The sequence below is a fragment of the Haliotis rufescens genome, unplaced genomic scaffold (assembly GCF_023055435.1).
Source record: "Haliotis rufescens isolate VD_foot unplaced genomic scaffold, xgHalRufe1.0.p SCAF_23, whole genome shotgun sequence".
Classification (NCBI taxonomy): domain Eukaryota; kingdom Metazoa; phylum Mollusca; class Gastropoda; order Lepetellida; family Haliotidae; genus Haliotis; species Haliotis rufescens.
In genome coordinates this window covers 9,936,444-9,959,581 of record NW_025963924.1, presented here as the reverse complement: position 1 = coordinate 9,959,581, position 23,138 = coordinate 9,936,444, and the positions used below count along the sequence as shown (strand labels likewise).

Here is a 23,138-nt window from a genome sequence, read left to right as displayed (position 1 = left end):
GACCAGGGATCAATTATCCGAGCCCGGAATACACACGGGTGGTCTTCCTCATTCCACGATATATAGAAAATAGGATTTACACCTACTAAGATAGCCTGGTTGTTGTACCATTTAGGCACCCACGCATTTAACCTATATTTCCTTTCTGAGCCATATACCCTATTTCCTCTAATAACAACAGGCTTATATTAAGGACCGGGTCTAGGGGAAATGGGAAGATATCTTGTTCGAGGCAGTACACACAATTAAAACGATGTGCAGGTACATATATCATTTATTATCTAAATATGAGTAGTAAGCGAGTTCAGACTGGACGTGTATAACAGTTAGCAACTTTTTATCTATTTCATGGTAGAATTGTTCGGAATAAGCCTGCAAGGCTGGAAAGAGTACAATTAGGTACTTCCATGAAGACTCTGAAATGGATTGAGAAACAGGGATATACCTGATATTTATACATACAAGGGCGGTTGTGTGGATACCCTTGTGGTTAAAGCGTTACCTCGCCACACGGGACTTCCGGGTTTAACACACACACACACACACACACACACACACACACCATCACAAAACCACACTCACTCATTCGCTAATACAGTCGTAATTTCATCATTAGCGTTAAGCGCTGGATCTAGAAATCAATATCTGTAGACTGTCACAAGTTGCTTCAAAATGACGGCGGCCACAATAAACAAGAGAAGAATGTGTGCAGACAAGACACCATAATCTGTGCTTACGATCAGAGCCTAGAGAGTTGAATACCGTTCCTGTAGATTCTCAGGTCGATAACTGTTTATTGATTAATATCTTGTCAGCATTGACAGTTATGTTCTTGAAGTACATGTATGCAGTTCAACTGAAGAATTAGCTAGAATCAACTTCGAAACATGCTTATTCAATCATTGTTCATTCAAAATACTGAATGGCTATTGGTTGTGAGAATTGAAAGTAAAATTATGTTTTGACGTCATTGCATGGTGGCAAACAAAAGCAAGGTGCGACATGCACTCTTTACTATAAGAGTAAAATAGCTTTTTAACTAAGGAATATTTGGATTCACAGGGCGCCATTGTCTTCTATAGACACCCTAACATAAGAAAATAAATCTACTGATCGATATATTTACTTCCTAAAGCAAAGTTTTGTGAAAGTGAAAGAGGCAAGTTTTGCGTCATGTTGATGGTTGACCCGCGGCGATAAAGCAGAAGTATTGCTGAAGCTGCATAAGAAAATACTCTTCACCATTAACAAGATTCGTACCTGAGTAAGGGGAGGCAATCCAACCGGTGGCAGCAGCAAATAACTCTCAGCTACTGAAGAGCACGTAAAGTGTTATACAAGATGGCCGACTCTAAAGAGGCGGAACAGCAAAGTACTTCTGAGTCGGATCAGGGGGAATTTCCGGAGTCCGAAGCACCTGGGACCAGTGGGAATGTTATGTTCATTGCAAGCGATTCGTACGAAAGTTTGAATTATGAAAACCTCGCAGAAACACCATTTCCCAAGTCAGCCTCCGGTCCTATTCATTCGATTGTGCGACAGAATTCAGAGTCAGACGACCAGGGGGACTCGAATGAAATCTCCACCGGTGAAGAATCGGACCAAACCGAGGTGTGAATCTTGTTGATTTTGTTTGGGGAATACTTGGAAGGTTTATTTATTTCAAAGCCATTGTGTTACTTTGAATGACAATGTCATTTGAAACTATATCATGTGTATGACAGTTGTATCTCAGGTGTGCGCTCGTCAGCTGCACATGACATATCCTTCTGCATGACAGATCTGTCACAGGTGTGCACACATGACACATCCTTCATCCGTATTTTCCCGTGTCCATAATTCATTACCTGGTATTGTTTCCTCAACTTATATCATTATATGTGATGTAAGGTTGTGTTTCCTAAGCATTACCATGGACACATCACAGTGTAATGATTTTTTTTAGATGCAAATAAATGTAATCTACCATGAATGTGTTATATACTCGATTTTTGATTGGCCAATCAGAGGTATCAAATGACAATAGACCCCCTCTGATTGAAACAGCTGATTTGATGGCCGCATAAGCAGAAGCTAATATTTTTAGAATAGTACTTCATTTACAGTCATCGTCGGTAGGCATATTTAAGTTATTATAGGTACAATTATATTCCACAAAATGGAAAGTTGAGGTAACTATGATATATTAAAAAGATGTGTGGCAATATTTTCATGCAGAAAACGCGATAGAAATCTGCAAAGAGTATGTATTTCGAGCTTTGAGGATGAAAGATAGCTTGCTATTTGGTGCTTTTTTTTACACAACTGTGACGTCATATCTTTTGCATCACAATGAGCGATATGGCATCATAATAGTGATGTGCAAGGCTTGCTTTGTTTTCTTAAGGGGTGCCCACCACATGTGAGCTTATGAAGTTGCTGTCACAAGTTTGTGTGAAGTATTGTGGTGTAAACAAACTGCTTGAACATATAGAGCACCATATTTTGTTTAAAGGCTTTTGTCGGTGATTCCATATGATCGAGAACCCACTCTAAACACGAGACTCAACCTATGTTACTTCACCCAATATATTTTCTCACAGCAAAGAATTCACGGTTAATTTAGTCATGGTAGAATGGAGATAAACATACTGTGTTTTCAATGTAGAGCTAGGCTACATGTAGATTTAACTGCGCTGTTAAACCCCATTTCATCTCACTTCACCATAACTTCTGAGCACCTAGTCAGAATAATTCTATTCTTTGCAGACCAAAGATTTATCCAATGCAGTGGACAAGCTGAGTGTGGAAGGGAAAGTGGCGGCTGAAGAAGACCAGGTGGAAGAACTGGACCAGGATGACGTCAACAGCTTGCACTGGAAACACCAGAGGAAACACATCTTTATACTCAGCGAGTCAGGAAAGCCAGTCTATTCCAGGTGCGTTATGGAGAATTTCAAATGAGATTCACATGATATTAGTCTTTTAGTAAATGCTAAATACTGTTTATGTTTACAGTCAATTTAAGTGAAAACTGTACTCGCCATGCAGTAGTTTTGGTTTGTAATCAATCAAATCATCAAATATTTTCAAATTGTATTTGCGAAAAGAATAGTATTTTACCATTTCTACTGGCCAAGTACTGTTTGAAAGATAGCTTTCTGAAAAACTGTGTATGCAGTAAGTATTTGGTCTGCTGAAAAACATAATACCTTTTGGGGTTCTTTGTTTTTTCGCCATGCTGTGGACTTTAGGAATTTGAAGGTGAAATTTAACGTACATGATCACAGCAATTATAAACATGCTAAAAGTGCTCCGATACTCGAGTTCTGATTTTAAACATGGTCGCGAAGACAGCTATTTTGAAGTTGTAATTTTGCCCATAACTCAAACCTTTTTGGGGGTTATTTTTATGAAATTCTGAAATGCAGTTAGTATTTGGTATGTCCTTTAGCACAATACGAATATCCTTATGTTTTGTTGTGTATTGTGATATTCATGATATTTGGCACAACTTAAAACTTTGACCTTCAGGTACTGATGTAGCTGCCAGTAATGTCATGAGAATCACAAAGAACATGTGACTACTGACATTGTAGGTTTCCCCATCTATGCACATGATCTAGCCAGAGCAACCACTTTTTTTTTTATCTCTTAAAACAATACTACTTACACAACATACAGAATCCCATGGAGATGCCCATTTAGAATTGGTCTTCAGCAACCCATGCTTGTGGTAAGAGGTGACTGACAGGATTGGATGGTCAGGCTTATTGACTTGGTTGATGCATGTCATCACATTGTGTTGATCAATGTGCATGATGTCAATCACTAGATTGTCTGGTCCAGACTCGATTATATAAACCGCCATCATATATCTGGAATATTGCTGAGTGCAGTGTTAAACAACAAACAAAACATTAAAGGAATTTTACCAGAAAACCCAAAGGTCTTCTTCATGGCAATACCCTGTTGTGTGACCGATTGACAAAGTATTTAACATGTTTAAGGTTTGTAGTTATTTGTGCAATTTGCAAATACTTCTCATCACAAAGTGAAACTAAATGAATGAAGGCTAAATTTACAGTAACAATTTATTCAATTAATCATGTTAACTATGTTGTTAATTGTGCAGTTATATGTGAAAAAAAGTTAAGGGTAACCTGATTCTTTTATATTACTAAAGTTAATCTGTCATAACATGACTCATTTTGTTTTGTAGTATAGTTAAAATGATTAATGGGGCTGATAGAAATAAATAGTAGTGAGATAAGTTTCTTTGATCTGTCGTTAATCTAAACTTCTAAATATTTTGGGGCGTTGGGGTAGCCTAGTGGTTAAATTGTTCGCTCATCACGTCGAATGCCCTGGTTTGATTCCCCACATTGGTACAATGTATGAAGCCTATTCCTGGTGTCCCTAGCGGTGATATTTTTGGAAGGGTCGGTAACACATACTCACATACTCACATACTCAAAATATTTTACTAGACTCAGAGAGGGGGCTTGAGAAATTACTGGTCACAGGACAACGGGGAGGCAGCCATTGTGATTGCTGATGGATGCTCTGTGTTGCTTGCCTCCAGGTATGGCAGTGAAGACAAGCTGGTGACCATCATGGGAGTGATGCAGGCATTAGTGTCCTTCGTGCAGGACAACAAGGACCAGATACGCTGCATGATCTCCGGGGACCACAAGTTTGTGTTTTTGGTCCGAGACCACCTGTTGATGGTTGGCGTGACGCGAGGAACGGACTCTACCCAGCAGATGTTGTTGCAGCTATCGTACGTTTACAACCAAGTGCTCAGCGTGCTCACCTACAGCACACTCTCCAAAATATTCAAACAGCGGAGAAATTACGATCTCCGAAGACTTTTAAGTGGTGCTGAGAAATTTTTTGACAATTTGTTGAACTTAATAGACACTGAGTATGGCTTCTTACTAGGGGCTGTGCGATGCTTACCCCTGGATAGTTCAGTTAGGGAAATAATTGCTCAAAGTATAGTGCAACATGCAAAAGTCAAGGTGAGTACACTTTCGGAGAATTGTGCTACATGATCGTTGTATGGTGTGACATGGTGCCTGTTGTTGGTTCTGGGTCGACATAGGTTGTCACTTGTGTCAACTGCCACATTGTCTTTGTGTAACAAAGATTACCTTCAACTCATCCTCTACATTTCCAGGACTTTCATTTCGGTAAACCTTCATCAACCCTTGGATCCATTCCCATCGCAAATTACCCACCTTTGATTTTTATTAGCTTTTTTATTTGCTACGCCACTTAGTCAACGGTCCAATCAGAATGCGAGTTACAAACCAGCCTCAATGTGGGGTTGATGATATCAATAACATGGCGGCCAGTCCTCTTGATTATGATAGAGTTTGCCATAAATTCAACATTGAAAACCTGACTGACACACAAAAGAAAGCCCTCCAAATCTTTTTGATGGAGAGGATGTCTTCATGTCCTTTACAGCTGACTGGCAAGTCCTTTTGCTACCATGCAATCCCTGTGATATGGGACGAGAGGGATTCTGAGAGTGAGGTCTTGGTGATTTCTCAGTTGTTTCAAGGCAATACCAGTTACCTCCCTTACCCATTTCCTTTTCTCTATTTCAAAATCTGATTGGTCGGTAAGATGTTAATAAAAATCAAAGATGTTTAATTTGTATTGCGAGAACCATGGGAACGGATCCCGGGGTTAGTGTAGGTTTATCGAAATACAAACCCTGGACATGCTGGAGATGTAGAGGAAGCCTTCCACTGTTCAATGGGCGATCTTTTTCAATTTATCTTCCCTTCACTAACCCGCTAGTTGCGCTGACCCGGACGGTCCAACCTTAAACTGACGGCGCATGTGGTATGCGCGATACGATCACTACATGTTACTATGACGCCTATAGACAGTTAACTAGTACAACCTTCACCTCTGTCGGCAACGGTCACACTTGTGTGCGGACAGTATATCTTTTCGCCTAAACAATTATTTATCTATTGCCATGTCCGGAAATAAATGTTCCTTGATATAATTATACATCAGGGATGACCACGACTGATTATATTGTATAGTTAACCACTAGAAAGGCGTTCGAAGCGATGCGGTGAAATCAGCTGATCGTTCATCCCAGGTCGCTTTGTTGACGTTTTGCACTGAAAGTGTTGCCCTTGATGTATGATTATGAAAATTAAGTAGATTTTGTATACGTTCCTATATCTATGTTGTAGCATCGCCGAGCAGGCTACATCATATGCATGCATTTCAGTATGTAAAACTGTGAGGCGATACGTTACGCGAAATGTGAAGGTCTCATGCAACGTTGCCCGTATGCTCAATGTTGTGAATATTGACAGCAACACATGTAAGTATTTGTCAGATATATAACTGAGAGCAATGAGAAATGTTCTCAAGAAATTGTAAGAGTAACAGGCACTGTAAAATTACGTCATCAACTAGATATCATGATACAATCTTCAAAATAAAAGAAATAGAAATCACTGAAATCTGTTTTGATATTTTAAGGGTTAATTGGTGGATGTTGTATACAATGATTATATGTATATGAATGGTAGCTGTTTGTTGCCAAATACTACCATGATTATATTTCAATATGATCAATGAAAGATTTATATTATTTTGGCCTTTTTTTAATTTTACAAAGCAGAAAAAACCCAATTCAGACACAGGGGACCCTATAAATTAGTTAAAATACATATTCAAGAGTATTTGTACCAACTACAATTTTTATAAAATAAAACAATATATTCGTACTAATTGCCAATCTCTATAATGTTGATTGTATTAACAATGCAGTGTCTACATCCAGTTTGCATTGACAATAAACATATGATTGTGACACAGATAAAGCTGATTCTTAACTTCATTAGGCCTTGCTTTTTATGTGTCCTTGTTCTAAACTGATGTTTCAAATTCCAACATAAACAAATTATTAATGTTTTTCTTTTTTCTCTTCACACCAAAATATATCTGCATTGCACAATGACTCTTATTATTTTATTTAATATCTTGGCACACTTGTGCATGTGTACTAGTATTGGGACTCTGGTATTCTTTCAGGTTTGGAGAATAAATCAATTCATTGTGAAAACATTTTTAATTTCTTACAAGATCAAACTAGATCCAAATTAATTTGAGAAGATTAAATAATGCAGTCTATACATTTCAGCCAGTCTGTCTAAACTCCGGTCCTATTTTTAGTCAATAATAAATGAATGAAAATTTAAGACAAAAAAATACCTTACCTGAGTGAATCAGTCAATATGCATATTGACTGAAATGTTCAGTCAAAATACATATTGGGCCTGATTATAGACACTGACTGTAACATATGTAAGTATAATCTGTTGTATGAAAAAACAAATAACATAAATAAATCCATTTATCTACATGGAATGACTGTGGGGTTCAATTTCCATTTATTTAACCATCAGAAGATTTGATGATAAACTTTCATATTCATATTTTCATATAAAATTCATATTTGCTATATGATAATAATAACTACAAAATATACTTTAAACTACAGGTGTCTTGAAGTACTGTTGAATGAAAATCAGGATACTTAGATACCTCAGGATAGTGTGTGGGTTTGTATGGGAAATTTGTCAACATTAAAAAAAATATAATGTTACTAAAACAAGAAGATAAAACTTTGATTTAGATCTATTTATGCATCATACACATTTTGTGGGGTAGTCAGTATGATTTGTTGTTTGTTGGGACACATCTCTGTAATTGACACATGTTATAAGGGGCAGAATAATATGGGTAAATCTCTTATTTCAAAGTATGATGACTAGTATGAATATTGCAACTGAGTAACTGAGTGCTTAATAGATGCATGGTAGATGTTCATTAGGCCTATTTCTACAAAAATAATATAAATTTAAATATTCATATGCAACTTTAACTTTGATATAAAAAGTAACATTTAAAATCAGTTGTTTTATTATTTTGAACGTTATTTCTTCTTAAAATATTGGTAAAGGCCTGTCAAAGATGTCTGTGTGCTGCAAATGTTGGCGTATCACTAATTTTATTAAATTGAAGTCTGTGGTAGTATTTGTTGAGATTTGAATGCATGAATTGTAGTAGGAAATAACACAAAGGCTGATAAATAAAATGAGTTTGCATTATTTCATCGATGCAATATGTTAGCCCAGACTGACAGAATGCCTCGCTGTTTTCTGACGTAGAAAATACCGTGACAATATACCCTTTTTTATGACGTTTTCCCCGCTATATTCCAAAGTGACAATTCGTCTTGTAGTTGAAGACTCAACAAATGTTGATAATATAAACTAATAATCACTACAAAATATGTGCTAGTTAAAAATATTCAGTTGTAAACAACCGTTTTTGAACGAAGGTGCAACAGGATAACTCTTTAGCTTGGCTCCGTCTCTACATGTCAGTCGTTGTCGCAGCGCGCATTGATCCGGGAACCAGACCGGAAGCGACAGGTTGGACCGTCGCTTATATCATTTCAAAAGGAGAGTTATTGCCCTTTGGAACAAAAAGATCGCCCATTGAAGTAAATCATTACGTTTGAGTTTCCAGACAACATGGAGTGAGTATTAAATGCTTAGAATCAAATTTGCACATATTTCTTGTAATGAAGGAGTACCCTGTGCGATATATAGTCTGAATAGTACCTGTTGTTAGGGGTAACAAAATGGGGATCGGGTGGTCAGGCTCTGATCGTGCTTCACTGTACCTTGACTGTTGTGGATGTTGTGCATGATATCAACCATTGGTTTGCTGACCCCATTTTGACCATTTAAGGGCCGATGTGATGCAGCCATGACAGCTTGAAGAGTGCAATCTCATTAAAATCAGATCTTAGTTCTCACTATCGCTAAACAAAGATCTGAGGACATCCCATTACAGGTCACGTCAGAACGACCTTTCATCCGACCAATCAAAGCGTCGCTTACCAGATCATGAAAAAGACAGTTGGATTGTGTTTTCTGATCATGCAACCTCGAAAATGTTAACACAGGGTATTCCGAATGACAGTTGCGGCCCGTACGACTGATTCCGTTGAAATTATCGTCTATCTCTCGCTTCCATGGGATAATCATTTGAACGGAGGAGGCGTTGCTCAGTACGTGGGAAGCACTGCCATACAATCTCAACCATATATGAGCCATCCCGGAATGTTTGCTTGTTCAGTTTTCAAACTTTTAATCGAGAACTGTGTCAGCATATCTTTCAAGCGTAGTCTGAAATGGAAGTCGCCAGGTTGAAACGAGTGCCGTAAAGCTTGAAAAAGTTGCTTTCTAAATGGCTGCTGTCGACTTCTTGTTAGTCATTTCAGTGGTCGGTCAAAGTTCGCGAAAGGTCGTTCTGATGTGAGCCGTAATGGGATGTCCTCAGATTTTGGTGTAGTGGCAGCGAGAACTTACATCTGATTTTAATGAGATTGTGAAGAGTGCTGACATTAAACAACACAGACACATGTGTTCAAGAAGAGGACATGTTGTGCAAATACCATGGTCATGGTAGAGCATCCGTCTGGAGAGCGGAAGGTTCTGAGTTCGATTCCGGCCATGTCATACTAAAAGACGTTTAAGATGGTACTTGTTACCCTGCCTGGCGCACGGCATAAAGAGGCTAAAACAAGACCTGGAGTCAGTATACTGTGTCAGAGTGGGGTATTCATGTTAAACTGCAGCATTGTATCTCAGTGGGCTAGCACTATGAAATCGACAAGAGTCTCGACTAGTACAAGGAGCCACACACATATAAGTACAATAATCTTGAACATGACATTAAACCCCATTTCACCTCACCTCTGTTTCAGGATCTAGTGTTCGCACTGATCATTGCTAACAATCAGCTGGTAACATTAGTGAGAATGAAGAAATACTACCTCCATCCCATGGACCTACATCTTATCATCAACCTCGTCAATGCCTCCGAGTCTTTCAAAGCTGCCGAGTCCTGGACTCCCATTTGTCTCCCTAAGTTTGATAACAGGTAACTCTAGTCAGCCATCACAGGGAGTCAGGGGAGTCCTTGCCATGTGTTTGTTAAAGGAAATTTTGTGTGGCAACAATGTCCATTTATAGAATTAATTTCTGGGGCAGCGCCAAGCCTTGTATGGAGTCCAGATAGTCCGTGCCATATGATTTGTAAAAGGACATTGTGGGAGCAACGTTGTGCTTTATTGTATATGGAGTCCAGATAGTCCGTGCCAGATGATTTGTAAAAGGACAATGTGGGAGCAACGTTGTGCTTTATTGTATATGGAGTCCAGATAGTCCGTGCCATATGATTTGTAAAAGGACGTTTGGAATACAAATGCCATTTAGAAAGTGGTCAAATGTAACAAATGTTATATATTTGGGATAACACTTTCTTAGTAAAGTTCAGATTCTCAGACTTTTTGGGTTGAGTCCCATCTGGGATTCGAACCCACACTGCCAGACTGAGGCACCTTATCGCCAGCACGCAAAGTCAGATATCCGACCCACTTAGCCACCTAGGCTTCCACAAAAATGAAAGTCCGACAACTGGTAGTCAAGATATTTTGGGTGGCAACTATTTCCTTGATTGAAAAAATGGGTCAAACAATCTTCACGAATATTTTAACCACATTGTCGTCAAGTTTGATTACTACAGTAGAAGATGTTCTGTTTGTACCTAGAGCTAACGTTAGACCCTATATGTGAAGAAAAGATAGATTATAGTAAAATATTTAAGTGAAATGAATGGTTGAAATGAAAGGTTTAGTGTGCATGGTGTGATTTTCAGACATGTTGTGAAGATGAAGTGATCAATTATCATGACTATGTCTATAGACAACATGGACAATGTACATTCTTGTAATAATACTGTGTTTCAGTGGATTTTTACAAGCCCATGTGTCTTACCTTGACGACAACAGTCAGACATGTATGCTGCTGCTGTCCGTGGATCGAGACAGCTTCTTCACTCTCTCAGAATGCAAGAATAAGATCAAGGAGGTAGGGCTCACTGCTGATGGCTGCAACTTTCCATAGGGCACAAATATCTTATTAGATTCTAACTACCAATACAGGCATCTGACAATACAGACGATGTGACGACTCTTTTGAAACATACAATTGATAAGATTACCATAATGATATTAACATTATAAACAATGATCAGTGTTGTAGAAGTGTACAACTCCATTGCCATGTGCCAGGTCTTGACATGTATGACATATATTTTCCTGTGACATCATGATGAAGTAATATCATCAAGTGATGAAGCATGTTTTGTTATTGTGGAGTTCATGTTTCCTCTGTGATTTCTTCAACCTTCAGGACAATGTGCCATGTTTAATACTATCCTTTAGCACACTCTTTTTTAAACTTTCTTCATGGAATTTTTACAGGAAAATACCTGTCAGTAGGTGTGGGGGAAGAATGCAATTCAATTTTTTGTTTTGTTTTGTTGTGTTTTCTGCTCCACTACAGATTAGCTGGCATAAAAAAATAAAAATAGTTTAATGTGTGAGGAGAGCTCGCACCACAGCTGTTGCTTAAGCCATGCAAACTGGATGAATGAAGCGGGAAGACTGTTGTGCATTGATGCTTGTATCTATTTTAGGAACAACAGCAAACCTTATTTTCGTTTCCATGTTTAATATATGTCAACTTCAGTTCGTCCTTCTTTAGATAAATTTTTTGGTGCAATATGCTATCAGCTTATTGGCAGGATAATTTTTTTTATCAAATTCTGAATTGTTTTTTGACTATTTCAACAAAATTTAAGCTCGGCGGATCCATAAACCATTTAAAAAACAAACAAAGTGTAGCTTTACTGATCATTGTGGTTCAGTGTTATTTATCATTGCTATGCTGATGTTTATCCAATTTCAAATTTCTTTACCATTGATTATTTTTGTGGACATGGTTCAATATCATGTTACAGGTGTGACACAATCTGGACCGCCTCCATGGTCTAGTGGTAGATTGCCCGACCAGAGAGCGGAAGGTCTGGGGTTCAATCCCTGTCCACGTCATACCAAAAGACGTTAAAAGATGGTACATGTTGTTACCCTGCCCGGTGCTTGGCATTACAGGGCTAAAACAAGAACTTTTCAGCACGGAGTCAGTATACTGTGTCTGAGTGGGGTATTCATGTTAAACTGAGGCATAGTGCTCAGTGAGCTAGCACTATAAGATTCGCATCAGTCCGGACTAGTACAAGCAGCCACACACACGTGCATGCACAACACTATATACAGTGCAATAATCTTCGTCGCAACGTTAAACCCCATTTTACCTCACCTGACAGAATCTGACATTTATCGGCGTTTTATCCTAGATCTTGCTGATATAAATTCTTTAATTGAGCAATCTCTTAATGTCACACAGTGACTCATGTGGCTCAATTGTGAAATGTTATTTAATTTTTTTTTCAGAGATTACTAAAATATAACGCTCTACGTGCAATAGGCGACTCTCTCCGCAAGACTAGCTACAGCATACAGCAGTGTGGCATCCATGACTTACGTCACTTCCTGTACAAGTCCCGCAGCACGGCACAATACACGAGTCCTGAGCTAGAGGCACCGTATCTCAACCAATCAGAGCAGGAGCGTTTGTTTGGTCTATACCAGTACCTCCATCATCGAATACACACATCAGGCCGCCCACTAAAAATACTCTTCCATGTTGGCAGATATGAAACGTTGCTAGGATGGGTAGGCATTTTTGTTCATTTCAAGGCACAGGTTCAATTAATGATAATAACATGACCATTGGTGCCTTTGGAGTTTCATTCCATCTCATCAAACTCACATCTTTTTGTCCCATATGATATCTTTCTGCTTAAAAATCTGAGACAACTACATCATGTACATAGAAGGTTGCCTCACATAAAGTGTCTAATCAGTCAATCAGAGTCAAGATCTCTCAACAAATGCTAAGTTCTCGATGCAAGTGATTGAAGCATTCAGACAAGCATATCTGATTTCTGTGTCTCCAAAAACTAACAGTTTTAAACCACTAGTCCTTATAATGATAACATATAGCAAAACCCTTAAAAAGAGCATATTTCTATATCTTAACTATTAGGCAGTTTGGCAAGGACTACAGGACTAGTGCCAATTTCTATCCCTGGTTATGTTGTGGATATTTTATATATCCTGTTGTTCTGAGTGTCATGGCATATACCGTATTTGACGTAATAAGCGCCCCGCTCTAATAAGCGTCCACGGCGATACTTGCTAATATATTGTCTAGTGAACAATCCCAATTGCGTGTATAATACATACAGACTTTTCTTTTGTATCATTTCAGTCTGTCAGCATAAGCCACAAAATTTACGATCTTTCAACTCTCACCAAAATTATATTCTAATAAGAGCCCCCTATTTGTAATTTTGAGAGCACCCTGGGCGTTTATTACGTCGAATATGGTACACCAAAAGGAGGTACTATCACAGGTATATTTGTGTTCTGAAAATGTGGGTTCAGAATGTACAAATGTAGAGAATAGATGCGGGAAAAATATACATCGCCAAGGGATGCACAATAGTATTCATTGCACCCATTTATTGAAAAGAAATGTTAGATCTGTAATTAAAGTAATTATCAAATCTTACAGTACAGTGCAGTACACTCCTGACTTAACAGGACCCTCCTATTTCCTGTCAGGACCCTTGAGGTGAATTATTGGGGGACCTGGACCCGTAATTTTGTAGGGAAAGGTAATTCTTCAGTGACGACATGTTTTGGATGTATTAGGGGTGACTATTGGTCTGGAAATCACTATTGCGATAACTATTGATATTGAAAGAAACTATTGCGATAACTATTGATATTGCAAGCAACTATTGTGATAAATATTGATAGTTTTCAGTGTATCATTTTAGATGGATTATATTTTCTTTAACATAGCCAAAAGACTTCCAAACACTCGATTTTCCACCCAAGTTTGTCACAAACTCCACTTGACTGTCACCCACCGCCATTTTACTTTAGGAAAGACCAGTTGCTAAGCATCAAGGGCAGTTAACTCTAATCCTCACTCGGCTGCATTTGCGAGCATGTTTCGGTGACTCAATCGCATGATATGGTAAATACAATTGAAACTATCGGTATCCCTAACTGAAGTCGATACTATTGATCAGAAACTGATTTAACAATCGATTTATTGACCTTAAGTGCTTGCCAATAGCAATATATCGATATTTAGATTTATTGTGACACCCCTATGATGTATCGTCTCTTTCTGACAGGTGACACAAGGGTTTGAGCTTTATGCTGTGTTTGGTCCGCTGGTGACGAAGACGGGGGCGATACACGCTGTTAACAAGCTGCTACGCTGGATCAAGAGGGAGGAGGACAGACTCTTCATCCTTAACTCTGTCTCATTCTGACCTACAAACAAACATAATTCATCAGACGTGTCAGGCTCATTCAAATGTTGTTGGCGATAGACAAGCAGACAATATCGTAACCTCCAAATCCTAACAATAACAATACCATGTTCATTATGTCAGTATGTGTGAGTTACTGTCTATATGATCAAAGTTATTTTCCTTCAAATTATAAACAGCTTCACTGGCAGTGGTAAGACTTAGAACAATATGAATTATATTCGCTGAGCTCCCATCATTAATGATTTCGTTCATGATTATCAAAGAGGCCAGGTCAATTGTTTGTCTTGTTTGATGTTGTTTTTGTTTATGCCAAGATGGTTGAGGTGACTACAAAACTACAGACATATATTAGATTTGAAATAATTTTGGTTTCAACGGTTTCAAGGACAGTATTTTGTATATTAAACACAACTTTTGAAATACTACTAAAAAAATGAAACAACACCCAATATTTTCATATAACTATAGGTAATTTGTCATGCCATGATATATCCTCGTATGAAAATATGGGTGTTCCTTAACTTCCTTTAAGCGCTATATCTGTGGTTCATCAAGGACACCATCACTAAGTGTGTGTGGCTCTTTCAGTCTGTGTTATGAAAGTGAAAAGTTATTTTTGGAGCCATCTGTCATAATTTCATTTCATTTTTGACAAAGTTGCAAAACATCTGTTATGGATTTGCTCTTCATTTTACTAAAACATGTTTCAAACATATCCCAAGAATTCCTAACTATAAGTCATAGGATTTTTGCTCTGGTTTATTCCAGTTTCACAAAGTGATCTTAGCGCTTCGACTGTCGTTAGTCTTTGTTAAATCTTTACGATACATCACAATCATGTTGTGGAACGGGGCCCCATGGTGCTTCTCCGTGGTAAATGGTGCAATAGATATGATTAATTTGATAATCAGTGTGGTAGTAGTGGATAAATTTCATGCATAATGATCATTTGAAATAGTAAGCCATTTGAGAATCAATGTGAGACAGGCTCTTCTCTCTACTGGAACTAATACAGTATATATATGCTTTATTGAAAACCTAGGCTCAAGGGAGACTACTCTTAGTGGTGTAATATTACTTCCTGGTGGCTATACTAGTGGAATGATGCAGGGTAATGTCAGTCTAGATCCATCACCTTCTTCCATTTTGTAGGCCATTTTATGACTGCACCAGTGAACCACATTAGGGAGCAACCATTTGATTTTGGGTGTGTGGGGCATCAAGCCCCTGTTGTTGATTCTCTTCTTTTTGGGGGGGAGGGGGGGATACTCATGCCTCATTTTGTAGGCAAGTCATTTCGTTATTTTTATTTATTTAAAGAAACAAAACAAAATGAGCACCTGTTTCTGTTGGGAAAAGTAATTGAGCTCCCAAACATGAAAAATAAATACTGATCTCAAACCAAAATCAAATGGTTGCACCCTCGTTATTTAAACTTTCGAATAAATCACACGAGCAGTTTCTGCACCCATGTCACTGAATGAGTGCTGTGCTGTGCTGAAGTGTAATCTGTGTTGTAGCTTGCAGTGACAGGTGCAAACACAGCACTCAGGCTCCAATAGTCAAATCCTGATGCAGAAACCAAGACCCTAGTCCAGTGCTTAGTATTTACCCTTACAAATTTGTAATAAATGTACATTTGTAACTTAAAGTTAACCGACATGTTCAGCTAGAACTGATAAGTTATGCCATTACAGGGCTCCAGATCAACTATGTATTGCGTAAGTCACCATTACCCAATTCATTTAGTTGCTTGCTTACAAGTATACATGAAAATAATCAAAATCCAATAGTTTAACCAATCTCTAGTTTCTGATTGAATGCAGGAGTCACACGTACGTCAACTCCACTGTATCCTCCAAGGACAATCATGAGAATAATGCATGCAAAAGGCAGTTGATGAGACATGTAGGTTGCTGTTGCGAGATTATGCAGCCTGTAGCACTTGAGGCAGCACACCAACAGATCAAAATTAAATGTCACCTGCATGCAAAAAATATTTTTTTCAAATGTCTTCTCGTTGGTTTTATAATACCCTGTAGACTGGCCCCTCTGTACCCAAGTACCCAAAGGAACTATCAAAACTCACTGTGAATAGTACCTGAGAGTCCGCCATGATATTGCTGGAATATTGCTAAAAGCGGCATAAAACCATACTCACTCACTCAGTACCTGAGAGTAAATACTCAAGACCTAAAATATTTATCCGGAGCCCTGTAATTATTAAGTTGATCATAATGTTTCTAAGCCCAATAACATGAAGTTGTTGGCCTCCAGAACAAGTGTAGATCAACACATAAACTGAACAAGGTTAAGATATATGGATGAATAGTTTCTTTATTACAATATGGAGCAACGTTTCGAGGTAGGTTCTAACACTGTTATCAAGTAAGTTGATAACAGTGTTAGAACTTACACCGAAATGAGGGGACATGGGTGGCCCAGTCGTCTAAGGTGCCGCAATTCGCTTTGCAGAGTTGTGTCCCTTGGGCATGCCAGTAACCTATGATTGTGGGTTCGAATCCCGGTTCTCCCCAATTATGTTTCTAGGTTTGTCAGCACCATACCCGTGCTCGTGGGTTTCACCAAAGTGGTAAACGTCTGAGACCTGCATCACTTCGGGCTTTCCTCCCACATTAAGTTGACACGCCTTGATATAACTAGAGTACTGTTAAAAGCGGCGTTAAACCCAACTCACTCACACTACACCAAAACGCTCCACATTGTAATAAAGAAGTTGTTCATCCTTATATCTTCTCCTTACTTAGTACTCCAACTTCTAAATGCCTCTCAGAGAAGACATGAACTCTTAATAGTTAGACTAAAGAGATTTTACAACCCCACAAGTGCTTTTTTCACATTCCACTCAAGATCAGGAACAGTGATAGTTTGTTTGGAGGGGAATTGACTCTGATATTGTTTGTAGAAGTATGAACACTGGTATTCCTTAAGCATCAACAATGATGAAATCATTCATATCGTTGAGTATTGACATATTGAAGCAATTGATGTCTGTGTCAGATATATGCGTGGGATGACAAGGTTTTTTACTTTCATACAATATTGTGCTTTTGTAAAAATCATGTCTTCGATAAACATGCACAATATGGTAATTGTCAATCTCAGGGGACAGGCTTGTGTAGTGGGTGTGCACACATTTCTTATTACATGTATTTGTTATAGGACTTCGTTGGTGATTCTATTGGGTAGTGGTCAATTGTGAATATATCTATTTATTATGAAAATATCACATGCATTCTTCTGGCTGGTTGAACTTGGTGTCAGTTCAAGTCATAGTTTCTGAGGAATCCAATTAAAATCAGATCTTAGTTCTCGCTGCCGCTAAACAAAGATCTGAGGACATCCCATTACGGGCCACGTCAGAACGTCCTTTCGCGAACTTTGACCGACCACTGAAATTACTGACAAGAAGTCGACATCAGCCACTTAGAAAGCAACTTTCTCGAGTTTTACAACACTCGTTTCAACCTGGCGACTTCCATTTCAGACTACGCTTGAAAAATATGTTGACACAGTTCTCAATTAAAATTTTGAAAACTGAACAAACATACATTCCTAAATGTCTAATATATGGTTGAGATTGTATGGCAGTGCTTCGCCTCTTCCGTTCAAATGTTAATCTCAAGGAAGCGAGAGATAGACGATGATTTTGACGGTATCAGTCATACAGGCCGTAACTGTTGTTTGGAATACCCCGTGTTAACGTTTTCGAGGTTGCATGATTAGAAAACACATTCAGACTGTCACTTTCATGATCTGGTAAACGACGCTTTGATTGGTCGAATGAAAGGTTGTTCTGACGTGACCCTAATGGGATGTCCTCAGATCTTTATTCAGCAAGGACTAAGATCTGATCTTAATGAGACTGAGTTTCTGATTTCACTGAGGTAGATACGTGCAACAAACAGCGTCTACTATCTGCATCCCATTTGTAACCAGGTCTAGACATTGCAGTTAGTGCCCCTTACTGAAACTTGTTGTCTGTGTAACTTTGGTGATAAGAATCTCTAAGGCTGAAAATCATCGTAACATTTGAGCTCACAGACAAACCAAATGATGCTTGAAAATTACTGGTACTGCCGTCTGTACCGCCCCCATTTCTCTGTAAGATTAGATCTTTCAGAATAATATTTGTCGCACCTCTCAATTTTCAAAAACAATTTTTACCTGAAGAGTTTGTTTCATTCAACACTGAAAAAAATCAACAAAGCTGACATAGGCCTCACGTCTCTGTCTACAGATTCTGCCAAGCTCTGCATAGTGTTGTTTCATTCCATTAGAAGACGGTAACAAATGTACTGATTCCGCGATAAAGCCAATTTCATTTAGACTGGTTCTTGAATGCAATTGTTTTGCAACATCTTTATGATGGGTAGACAAATTCTTTTTGTCTTTTTTTAGTCTATATTTTTGGAGCTACATATTTTATGAGTTAGGATTTCTTTATCTTGTCATCAGAAGTCTCTCGGACTCTTAAGTATTTTCAAAAACAGTTCTTTTTTATAGGGAGAAAAATATTCCACAGTATGAATTAATGACCCTGCTATGTGGGAAGTTTTTGGACCGCAAAATTCCAACCACAATGAATCTAAGCCAGACGAGCAAAACAAGCCACACACACACGTGCATGCATTTTGCTATATAAGGCCTTAAATTCATTTTAGTTGGTTTACAAGACCAACAGACAAAAAACCTTGAAATTAGAAAACTTTTAACGATGTTTTTGGTGTTTGGTGGGGTCGCCAATTTTACAGTTTGGTGTAATGAAAATTAACACAAGTTTTTATCACAGCTGGTCGTAAAAAATGGTAAATAGTACATGTACAATCTTTATTCTAACAAAAAAACCAATTAATTATTTTTTGGGTATCATTTTGCGTTCGTACTTCTGTCATGGTGGAACCTATGACTAGTATGAGTTTGTTTTTCATTCATTAGTAGCAGTAGTAATCAGGAAGTTACAGTTTTTTACATTTTCTTCGTGTGAAATAATCTTGAACATGACAATAAACCCCATTTGACCTCACCTGACCTGACCTCATATCACCTTTAACCTTAGGTATGACCCACTAGAAGATAGACATATGAACATAAGCTACAACAACACAACATTGACTCATTCATGTAGAGCACTTATTCAATATCCGGCAGGCTGAATACTGGTAGATGAAGCTGTATGGTACATAATGTTACTGTGATGGAATACAGAGAAGTTTAGGTGAAAGTGTTGCTGTATAACATACATAATAGGGTGTGTTTCATGTCATCCTTTGTTTAGTCCTGCTGTCACCACCTAACACTAGGACCTTGATTGATAAGCAAGTACTAACCAGACACACATATCAAAACATACCAAAGGACCCAGAGACCACATTTCATATCCACATTCTCTGATGAATCAAGGTATCCTTTTCTTTTAGTATTCCTAGCAAGTTTGTCGTTTAATGCTGCACTCAGAAATATTCCAGCTATATGACGGCAGTTTGTTAATAATCAAATAATGTAAATGTTTAAGTCTGGCCCGGACATTACATCAATTGACTTCATGAGCATCGATCTACGCGATTGGGATATGATGACATGAATCAACCTTGTCAGCTAGCCTGACCACCCGATCCCGTTGGTCGCCTCTTACAAGAAGCATGAGTTTCCAATTCTAAGCTGGATCTTCACAGGTTCCTAGCATGGTACAGAGCACAGGTGGACCTATGTACCAAAGAAGCTAGAGCCATTGTCTGATGAATCAAGGTATTCTATTCTTTCGGTTTTCCTGGCGTGGTACAGGGCACAGGTGGCCAAGTGGTATAAGACCTGCAATCTCAGCCTCAGCGGTCCCAGAATCTGTTTTTCGTGGTTCAAATCCCAGGTTAGCCCCAATTATTCTCACAGGTTTTTCAGCACCATACCCCTGATCAGGAGTTTTACCAAGGTGGTACTTGTTAACGACCATGTCACTCGAAATGTTCCTCTCACATTAAGCTTACCGGTATACTCCCCATGATGCAACTGTAGTCCTATTCAGAGGCATGGTCAACTACTGTCTAAAACAGAGGACACTGGTAGATGGTTGGTGGCTGCCATAATGAAGAATTTTGCTCCAGTAAGGACTCCTCTTGGACTAAAATTTAGTCCTAGCAATAATGTTATCTTATTTAAAAATATCTACACAAACTATAAAATCAAATCCAAATGGAGCCGACAAATAATGCTGAGATAATCTAGACTAGAGTTGGATTCCCTGGATTCTTTATTTATTCTCTTGGGTCTGGGAGACAGACTAGACTCCCCTTTATTTATTGAAATCCACATTGATCTAGAAACTTGAGAATTGATAAATTTCCGAGAAATATTGTTGTTGTCCAGTTTCTGATGTATTGTCACAAAGACTGCTTTATATCTATAACCTTACCACTTGTATCTTCGCATGAATTATAACAAATCATATTTTCCTTCACAGTCGTATTTAATTTTCTAATGCAGTTTATTTATCACGATGGAGATTCAATGAATGATAATTGTATGCTTTAGGAATTTTGTGTTTCCAGGTATCAATCTAACCTTCAACCTGCCATGGTCATGGGCAAAACTGTTTTTACAGTCCATTTCAAGAATTTGTCTTGCATTTGGATTTGGATTTACTTCCTTGTTATTGAAATCATGTATCATGTTTAGTATATGACCCCTGCCAATGTATTATGTCTTTAAGTCATGATCCTCTGTGATGATACCATGTGACCATAGGGACCATCTCAATATTTCTTTCGTCTTATTTCTGCATGTTTTACCACAGTTTGTTAATGTTTGAAACTTCACTTTGCAATCAGCCAGGCATATGTCTATTTATAACCATATGCTAAAGACTTGAAAACATTAAAAGTGTAACATTTGGAGATGGCCCCCTGTTGGTTCCATGGATACTTGTGATATTTTTGCTTTGTTACATTACAATATTGTCAATTGTGTGAAATCCTTGTATAACTCTTCTATTTGGTATGGTATGTAGTTAGATGAACATATATGCGTGTATCTATCTGTTTGGGCAGGTTTGTGTGCTAGTCTAAACAATGGTAGAATAGTCATCCTACACTTTAAGTGTCAGTGCCTTTTGAAAAATGGATTGGTTTGTGTACTGGACTCCGATGCTTGTACAGGACTCCGATGCTTGTACTGGACTCCGATGCTTGTACAGGACTCCGATGCTTGTACAGGACTCCGATGCTTGTACAGGACTCCGATGCTTGTACTGGACTCCGATGCTTGTACAGGACTCCGATGCTTGTACAGGACTCCGATGCTTGTATAGGACTCTGATGCTATGCATCAAGATACATTATGTACAGAAGCTTGCATTGATTGTAGGGTAGACAACAAAACCAATTTGAAACAGAATATGGGTGTGATATGATTATGAAATTGGTTTTCTTCAGATGTTGGTATTTTCATGTGAGGTTTCTTCCAAGTGTATTCTAATAATGTATCGTCATCAGGAAGAATCATCATAGAAGACCTGTGAATTAGAATAGTTCTTCAGCGACCCATGCTTTCCATAATAGGCGACTGTGTTTGTAGTAGGAGGTGACTAATAGGATCAGGTGGTCAGGTTCGCTGACTTGGTTGATGCATGTCAACATATCCTTATCACGTGGATCGATGCTCATGATGTCAACCACCGGATTGTCTAGTCCAGACTTGATTATTTACAGACTGCTGTCATATAGCTGGAATATTGCTGAATGCGGCGTTAAACAAACAAACAAACATCATTGAAAGCATACTGTCAGTTGAACAATTAAATATCTTTTTAAGTATATATATATATATATATATACTTTTTCAGTTTATGAGTTCATGTTCTCATCGGGGCGGTCGGGTAGCCTAGTGGTTAAAGCGTTCGCTCGTCACGCCGAAGACCCGGGTTCGATTCCCGACATGGGTACAATGTGTGAAGCTCATTTCTGGTATCCCCCGCCGTGATATTGCTGGAATATTGCTAAAAGCGGTGTAAAACTATACTCACTCACTCACTCATGTTCTCATCTAAGCCTGGAGTAATGAGGTGTCTAGGTGCCAGACAAAGTTGTTGATTCATTCACCAGAAGGGAGATGAAATATGACCATTCACAAATTCCTTGTAAGACAGTTGTACTGTGAACATTCCTGTAAGAACAACCACAGCCTGCATGGCCTTGTCTGTTGTGCAGTTTGTATGTTGCTGTTATGATTTGCCTTATTTCTGAAAGGTGAGCTTCAGTACCTTCAGAAATTATTTCAAGCTAGCCAGCACGATATGGCAACAGATCCTTCATTAAGAAAGTCAAGAATGGCAAAAATGATCTTCATGATCATGATGACGACTTTCTCTGGGAAGATCATGGGGAAGGACCCATCCTCCCTTTATCATCCAAAACAGGCCCCCACAGGATATGCATGGGTGAGATCCAGCCGTATCAACACTGTAGATATCGCTGCAATTCAATTGCATCACAATGCTTTGCAGACCATTGTGACTTCGATCACATCACAATCCAATGACATCCCTAATGGTTCTGCTACTGAAGCTGTTAGCAGTACTTTTTACACTCAAGACACTGCTTATTACTGAACAACAAACTGAAAAAGTTGGACAAATGATGTTGGATGATAAATAAAATCTCACCCTTGTTTCTTTTGATATCAAATATATCAACACTCGCTGCTAAAAGTAGAAAAACTCTGAGGCTTGATGAGGTTCTCTATTTCACAGCCAGTTGTAAATAGGA

At 38.4% G+C, this 23,138-nt stretch overlaps 1 protein-coding gene across 1 annotated transcript; it reads left to right on the top strand.

Moving 5' to 3' along the window:
• The first annotated feature begins 1,338 nt into the window (after positions 1-1,338).
• Positions 1,339-16,791, top strand: LOC124133045 (vacuolar fusion protein MON1 homolog A-like). Its single transcript, XM_046497247.2, has 7 exons — positions 1,339-1,611; positions 2,749-2,918; positions 4,565-5,003; positions 9,803-9,978; positions 10,847-10,967; positions 12,395-12,676; positions 14,215-16,791. Exons 1-7 carry the CDS (start codon positions 1,342-1,344, stop codon positions 14,353-14,355), a joined length of 1,599 nt encoding a protein of 532 aa, XP_046353203.1. The 5' UTR covers positions 1,339-1,341; the 3' UTR covers positions 14,356-16,791.
• Positions 16,792-23,138: the final 6,347 nt, after the last annotated feature.